The 8,201-nt window shown below is 54.2% G+C and overlaps 1 protein-coding gene across 1 annotated transcript; it reads right to left on the bottom strand.

Moving 5' to 3' along the window:
• Positions 1 to 6,611: 6,611 nt before the first annotated feature.
• LOC111154582 (steroid receptor associated and regulated protein) lies at positions 6,612 to 8,201 on the bottom strand. The gene is made up of 2 exons (XM_022514244.1): positions 8,168 to 8,201; positions 6,612 to 7,039 (listed from the first exon to the last, which is right to left on the bottom strand). The coding sequence occupies exons 1-2, from the start codon at positions 8,199 to 8,201 to the stop codon at positions 6,612 to 6,614; spliced, it is 462 nt and encodes a 153-aa protein (XP_022369952.1).

An 8,201-nucleotide genomic window follows, 5' to 3' on the forward strand; every position in this document is an offset into this window, starting at 1 on the left:
AGGCCCTCTTTCATCGGCCCCGCCCCCCTGGGCTCCCGGGCTGGCCCTGGCGCTTTGTCTCCCCGGGGGGGCCCCCCCCCCTTTCCTGGCTAAATATAGGTCTGGCTACAGGCCCTGCGTCTCACCCCACCCCCTCCCCGTGAAGAATAATTTTAGCAGCCCCATTCATTGAGCGCTTAGTGTGTGCCAAGCATACTGCTCATCCCCACAATAGTTCTGCAAGGTAGGTACCAGAGAGGTTCAGAGAGGTCAAGCAACTGTCCCAAGGTCACCCAGCTTGGAAATGGCATGGCTGGAATTTGAATCCTTGTCATATGGCTCTAGAAAGTTCTCTGCTGAGTCTAGAAAGTCCAAATCAGTCCCTCCTCCCCGCTCCCCTCAACACAACACCACCTGAGGATTAAGTCAGCTCCCCTGCCCCAACCTGGCATCCTGTACAGGGAATGCAAACTTGTACATCTTATATAGTTTTTGAAGCAGGCCTGGGCAGGAGGGCAGGGGAAGTTGAAAAGATGCAGCCTTCCAGGGCTGGAGACCTGAGAGAAGGTCCAGGTCCTGTGGTGCCAGAGACCTGGAAGGGTGCCAAGGACCTAGAAAGTTCCATCTCGTTCAGGTCCAAAACTGCCTCCTCCAGAAAGCCTTCTACAGCTACCAACTCAGGGGCACAGACAAACCCAAAGAACCCTAGGCCCAGACTTTGTGTTCAAAAGAAAATGAAACTCAGATGACAGGGGGTGCTTGACTGAGGGTAAGGCCAGACCCTGAAACCACCCACTTGGTTGGCCGGCCTTGTCCCCTTAGGGAGTCACTCCAAACTCCTCCTGGTGTGGTGGGGAAACTGAGGCCCAGGGAGGGCTAGAGCCTTCCCCAGGGTCACACAGATGTCAGCGGCAGAGGTGAGATGAAGACTTGGGCCTCCGGAACCTCAGGCGGGGGCATGTCTTCCAGACCAACCCCCTTCATGCCCATGGCCACCTTTCCATGTCCTAGAGGTAACCCCCACCTCCACAGTGCCCCCCCCCCAGCCCATCTCCCTTCTCCTCAGTCTCCTCGGATCCCAGTTCTGCAGTAGCAGAAGATGCCTTTTCTTCCTTCTTGCTCCAAGCCTGGCCTGGGAAGGGAGCTAAGTGGGTGTTTGTAGGATGTTTTGAAAAGCTAGCGAGCTCAGTAAACAGTGGAGGGTCCGTGCAGCTCTGGAGCTGCAGCCCCTGGGTTCAAATCTTGGCTCTGCTGCTTCTGAGCCGTGTGATCCTGAGTAAGTAACACAATCCTCCTGTGCCTCAGTTGTCCCATCTGTGCGTGGTGCTAATGAACTCCATGGTGAGGCTTGTTTTTTGATGCATGGAAAGGGCTTGGCACCGGGTAGCCGACTGGAGCTCACGTATGCCATGCTCTGGAAATGCCCAGTAGGGCTCAGCTACCGTGACTTCATCTAATTCAAATGTACCTGGAATCCCCAGTATCAGCCACACTGCCTGGGGCTCTCTCGAGGCCAAGACTCAGGCCAGAGGGGCAGGGTAGCTGTCTCCTGTCTATGAAAAGCCGGTAAGGGCAGAGCGAAAAGATCCCCTGGCCATCTCAGAAGATCTTGTCTGGGCCCTGGAAGTGGAGGTGGGGGGGAAAGAAGCCTCTGGAAGCTTTAGTTTCCTCATCCCACAAACAAAGATCAGGTACCATCCTCCCAGGGCTGCTAGAAGGAACAGGAGACAGATGGTATTTGACTATAAGCTCAATAAATGCTAAAGCCTTGTTAGAATTGTGCTTGTTTTCTGAGCAAGGGAAGCCAAGCTTCCACTCACCCGGCACTGCCCTCAGGCTGCAGAGGGCCCTGAGGGGCACGGTCTGCAGGTGTCCCAGGTGGGAGCCTCTGGGCAGGGGAGGGAGTGTTATTTACAGTCAGCACAGCTGGGCAACCCACCCCTGGCCTGGGGCTCACCATGACAAGCCAGCTGGACCAGTCCCCAGCTCCAAAGCCCTCCAAGGCCTCAAGACTCAGGGACAACTTTTCATGGGAGTCTGGGGGCTACTAGATTGGGTGTGGGCCCTCTGGGCACAAAGCAGGGCTGCGGGCCCTTGGAGCCCCAGAGGAGAAGACAAGACAGCAAATCTGTTCCTACCTTCCATCCTTCCGAGTCCTTCCCTCCCTCCCCTCCTTTTAAAGAAATATATATAAATTTTTAAAAGATTTATTTAGAAGCACCCAGGTGGCTCAGTCGGGGAGGCATCTGCCTTCAGCTTGGGTCCTGATCTTGGGGTCCTTGGATCGAGTCCCTCATCAGGCTCCCGGTTTCAGCAAGGAGTCTGCTTCTCTCTCTCTCTCTACCCCTCTACCCACTCATGCGCACTCTCTCAAATTAAAATATCTTTTAAAAAATAGACTTCTTTAGGGGTGCCTGGGTGGCTCAGTGGGTTAAAGCCTCTGCCTTCGGCTCAGGTCATGATCCCGGGGTCCTGGGATCGAGCCCCGCATTGGGCTCTCTGCTCAGCAGGGAGCCTGCTTCCCCCCCACCTCATCTGCCTCTCTGCCTACTTGTGATCTCTGTCCATCAAATAAATAAATAAATAAAATCTTAAAAAAAATAGACTTCTTTATTTATTTTGCAGGGGAGAGAGAGAACGAGACAGGGAGAAGCAGGCAAAGAGGCAGAGAGAGAATCTCAGGCAAACTCTGTGCTGAATGCAGAGCCTGATCCGGGGCTCAGTCTCATGACCCTAAGATCATGACCCAAGCCAAAACCAAGAGCCAGATGCTCAACTGACTGAGCCGCCCAGGCGCCCATCTCCACTCCTTCTCACACCATTCTCGACCACCGCCTGTCATGCATAAACACTTTAAGGCACTGGAGACAGCCCTGGTGAACCACAGCTGCCAGGCTGGAAATACAGTCACTTATTCACACTTTAACTCACTGGTTCACTTTCTTCTATTTATTGATTCATTCCCGCAACAGAATTGTTCTGAGTTCTTGCAATATGGGTGGTAGGCAAAGTTCTGAAGCCCAACAACCTTAATTTCCTTTTTTTCTTATAAGACTTTATTTATTTATTTGACAGAGAGAGAGATAGCAAGAGAGGGACCACAAGCATGGGGAAAGGAAGAGGGAGAATCAGACTTCCCGCCGAGCAGGGAGCCCGATGCAGGGCTCGATCCCAGGACCCTGGGATCATGACCTAAGCTGAAGGCAGAGGCTTAATGTCTGAGCCACCCACGTGCCCCCCCAAATGCCCTTAATTTCAACCCTTGTTCTGCCACTTGCTAGCTGTGTGACCTTGGGCCAGCGGCTTTCCCTACCTGAGCCTCAGTTTCCACATCTGTAAAATGGGACAGTGCCTCACAGGATTGTGGGTGGAGAGACTAACTGAGCTCTCTCCTCCACCCGTGAGTTCCATCTCAGTGAGGTCCCTGCTCACCCGTTCAGCCCCACACACTCTCTGCACACAGTCCCGGCCCAGGCTGGGGCCTCTGCTCATTGAACAAATGTGAACACAGTGCCGACCGCCTGGCTCAGGGTCATGGTGGCTTACAGCTGCGGAGACACACTGCCTGTGGTTTGGATTTGGGCTCTGCCTCTTTCCTCATCTGCAAAATGCCCATAAAAGTCATACCCACCGCTCTGGTCTGATACGAGAGGAACAGAGGTGGTGTGTGGTGCATGTGAAAAAATACATAGTCATGGGGCACCTGGCTGGCTCTGTCAGAGAGCAGATGACTCTTGATCTCAGGATGGTGAGTTCGAGCCCCTGCTGGGTATAGAGCACTAAAAAATAAATACACTTAAAATATATACAATATATTTTATATTATATTTTATATTATATTTTATATTATATATAATATAATATATTATATATGTGTATATGTATACGTATAGTCACTGTCGGGATGAAGGGGGTGTTGGTTAGAAGCAAGTTGGGCTTCTGGAAGGATGGACCCCATTGGGTGGCCTGCCCAGGACTCTGGCCCCTTGCCCAGCAGTTCCCTACCCTACCCGCCCAGCCAGGACATGGTGCCTTCCAGTCTGATGATAGGGCGGCACCTGCTGTTACAAAGCTGGACCTGCAGCCACAGGCCCACCCTCTTCCTTGAGGGCCTCACGCTTCCTTTGCAGCGTTGCCTTCCCGCTCTTCCAGTCCGTGCTTCTCCACCGGGGAGGAGGGAGGTGAGGCAAACGTCATCCAGATGACTCTGTCACTACCCGTTTAGACCAAGCCACCGCTCTCACCCCCACCCCCGTTCATCAGGATTAGAGGCAGGCTCTGAAGCTTCCCAGCCCCCTCCTGCGCCCTCACCCTTGCCTTCTGGTCCCAGCACAAGTGCAAGGGAAAGTTTTGTTTTGTTTTTCAGTAAGCTCTACGCCCGACCTGGGGCCTGAACTCACGATCCCAAGATCAAGAGTCACAAGCTCAGGGTGCCTAGCTGGCCCAGTAGGAAGAACATGCAACTCTTGATCTAGGGGTCTTGAGTTCAAGCCCCACAATGGGTGTAGCGGTTATGTAAATAAATAAATAAATAAACAAACAAACAAACTTAAAAACAAGAGTCACATGCTCTACCCACGGATCCAGCCAGGCGCCCCTACAGGAACTATTTTCTTAAAGGTAGGTCTGGGCATGTCGCTCTCTGCTCACAATTTCCAACAGAACCTATCTTAGAATAAAATCTGAAGACCTCATCACCGCCTGCCAGGCCTCACATGATGAGGTCCCTGCCACGTCTCCAGCCACTATTTCGTGTGCACATGCACACATTGTCTTCCCCCAACCGGAGAACGAGCTCCTTCAGGGTGGGCCCTTGTCTGTCTTATCACGGCTCCAACTGAGGGTCTTGCCCAGAGCACACCGTAGGTGCCCAGTAAACACCTGGTGAGTGAATGAACACTCCAGCCAGACTGAAGGACTCTGTTCCTTCTTCTGGAATACTCCCTAGCCCTGTTCCCTTGCCTTTGTGTGGCTCACTCTCTGGTCACATTTTAGATACCACTTCCTGCAGGAAGCCCTCCCGGATCTCTTCTCCCCAGAGTGGGCTGGACGCCCTCCTTCAGCCCCAGCATTATTCTGTATGCCTTACTGTTGCACTTACCAGAAGGTATAGTAACAGTCGTCTTCCTTTCTTGCCTCCCCCACCAGGCTGGGAGCTCCTGGAGGATGGAGTTACGGCTACTCCCTCTGGATCCCCTCTGCCTCAGAGGGATTCCGTGGAGTGGATCCCTCAGTTCTGTGCACCTCAGCTCCCTAACCTGAGCTTCCTCACACAGGCACCCCCGAGGATGTCGCTTCCCTGGTACAGAGCAAACGGCCAGTACAACTTGGCTACTAGGGTTTGTAGGAAACTAGCAAAATAGTTGTTAAATAAGTACATGAACATTTAGCGGTTTTGTTTTTCAGAGAGGGAGGGGGTAGGGGCAGAGGGAGAGGGAGAGAGAGAAACTTAAGCAAGCTCCATGTCCAGCACAGAGCTGATGTGGGGCTTGATCTCACGACCCTGAGATCATGACCTGAGCTGAAATCAAGAGTCAGACGCTTCACTAATGGAGCCCCCCAGGGGCGTTCAGCAATTTTAACAAGAAATCCTGGAGACGTGCTTCCTCAGCTGAGTTGATTAAGCATTCCACACACCGCCATCCATCTTAGACCTACACACAACCTCACACACATGCCAGTGACCCCGCTTCCCGCGGTAACGTGACTGCCTCCATGAGGCAGGGACCCCCACTCACCCCTTGTATCCCTATGGGCCTGGTATGCAGTAGCTGCTCAGGAAATAAGGCTCTTATGTATCTGATCATACATGAAACCCCATTACCTTGCGGAGCCCCTCCCGTGCCCTCTCGACCGACAGCTCCCCTTATCTCCCATTTTGGGTCACCGGGCTCTGTCTGGGGCCCCGAATTTCCCCACCTGGTGTCCGGTCTCCCGGGGACCCACACACTGGCCCAAGAGCCAGGATGGCGGCAGACAACTCGCTGGGCCTACCCGTCACACTGGGGCAGCCTGATGCCACGCAGGTCGCCCTGGGACAGGACGCCAGCCAGGTGGCAGAGGGGAGGGCGGATTTTCACGGTGCCGGCTCCTTCTCGTCTTTTAGATCATACTTTGTGACCCGCTCAGAGGTCTTTCCCACCCACCGTATCAGAAAAGCTCCGTGCCTCCTATCACCTCCCATCCCCGCACCCCATGTCGGGTCCTACACAGCACTCGTTCCATCACTGTTCAAAATCATCTTTATTGATTCATGTATTTATTTAACCCTTGCCTTCACCCACACCCACCGCCCCGAGGATAAGCTCCAAGAATGCTGTGCTGTCTTTCCTAGTACTCTGCTGAGCCTGGCGTGTGGAAGATGCGACATTAGGATTTGCTGTAGGATGAACTAGTCTCTTTCCCTGCGCAGGTGCCTTAAGGCGAACAAAGATAAGTAGGAGGAAGGAGGAGACCTTTGAGCGTGTACTTGATGGCTGCTTCAGATGTCCTTGATCGTTCTAATGCTGTTCCTTGGCTCGGGTACAAAGACTTCTGCTTGGCTGGGGAAGGGGGGTTGGGTTTTGGGAATCTCAGTTCGGAGCTCTCCAGCCCGCTGTGCCAACCCCTCCTCCAGGGCCAGGCTCTTCTAGTTACTCTGCCTGCCCGCAGACACAGGAGGAGAGGGCTTTGAGCGAGCCGATGACTGTGCCCCAAGCTGAAGACCTTGAGGTCACAGCCTTCAGGGGATTCCCCTTGGCTTCAGGAGCCTCCTGGGGGACCTGTGGACTGACTAGGGAGGAAGCTGGGGCCACCGTCCCTCTGCGGGCTGGCAGGGCCCCCCCGGGGTGGGCCAGGAGTCCCCCACCCACAGGGGCCTCCTGAGTCAGGTGGGGCGGGTTTTCGCCACAGAACAAGATATAGGTCTTCATTGGAGGAGTGACAGGTCCTAGATGAGGACCGGAGGCTCGGGGGGGCACCGGGGGTTCCACCAGGGAGAGCTGTTTGCCACGAGCACAGTCGATAACAAAAGTGAGGTGAGCGGCAGGGATGGCCTTCGGATGGCAGGCAGGCTTCCCACCTGGAAGGAAGGAGACCGAAGGCTTGCGTCAGCACAGTCCGGTGTGGTTTCCTTCATTCACCTGTTCCTTCTCGAGGGTTTCACTCCCCAACTGGCTGACACACAAAGATGGGAAGAGAGTGGGGTCCAAGAGCATGGATTTCAGCACGAGGGAGACCTGAGTTGAAATCCCGGCTTTCCCCTACTCAGCCGTCTGCCTTCCGGAACAGAGCCCTGGGGATCAGAGCTTCTGTGTGTAGGAATTTCCCAAGTGGACTCTGGTATGCTCGGTTGGGGGGGGGGGGCGTGGGGCGGGGGCTTTGCTTTTTTTTTTTTTTTTAGATTTTATTTATTTGACAGAGAGAGAGAGAGACAGCAGAGAGAGGGAACACAAGCAAGGGGAGTGGGAGAGGGAGAAGCAGGCTTTCCGCTGAGCAGGGAACCTAATGTGGGACTCAGATCCCACGACCCTGGCATCATGCTCTGAGCCGGAGGCAGACGCTTAATGACTGAGCCACCCAGGCGCCCCGAGGCTCTGCATTATTAGCAGTCCCCCAGGGAATGCCCATGCTGCTGGTCCACAGACCACACTGTTGAAGTAATGAGGTCCTCGAACAAGAGGAAGGTCCTGCCATCTTTTACAGATGAGGAAACTGAGGCTCGGCTTGTGCAAATGGTGGTCCTCAGGGAGCACCGGGCTGCTCTCCCCTCCCCGACACAACTTCGTCCCTAGCCCTGGAGGCCACTGGTAGTGCCTGGGGCCGTCTGGGGATCTAGACGTGCTGGCATCCCTGCAGTCTTACTTTTGTACCCTCCTGACCCAGCTCAGGGAGAAGCCATGAGCCAGTCCATCCCCCTTATCAATGAAGAGAGGGCCAGAGCAGCTCCGTGTGAATCCAGAGCCTGGACTCTCCAACAGTGAACTTCTTGAGTTACCTAAATAAATTCTCTTCACTATGTGCTCTTCCTCATGACACAGTCTTGGAAGGAAGCTCATGTTCTGGTAGGTTCGTCAACACAGGGAATCCACAAAGCCCACCAGCCATGGCTTGAGAAACCTGGCAGCTCCAGGGAGGGTGTCTGCTGTCCCAAGCCCCACCTCAGCTGGTCCTTCTGCGGTGCTGAGGACCCCCGCCCACCACCTCTTACCTGAGCAGGTCTCCAGATCCGTCGCAAGGCCCAT

This window comes from Enhydra lutris, unplaced genomic scaffold (genome assembly GCF_002288905.1).
Source record: "Enhydra lutris kenyoni isolate GAN:26980312 unplaced genomic scaffold, ASM228890v2 scaffoldscaffold38, whole genome shotgun sequence".
NCBI lineage: Eukaryota > Metazoa > Chordata > Mammalia > Carnivora > Mustelidae > Enhydra > Enhydra lutris.

Bases quoted from the DNA above. Each gene is read 5' to 3' on its own strand.
- LOC111154582 (XM_022514244.1), bottom strand. From the start codon at position 8,201: ATGGGCCTTGCGACGGATCTGGAGACCTGCTCAG. The intron at 7,040-8,167 runs GTAAGAGGTGGT...CCTTCCTTCCAG, and splicing joins GGATCTGGAGACCTGCTCAG to GTGGGAAGCCTGCCTGCCAT.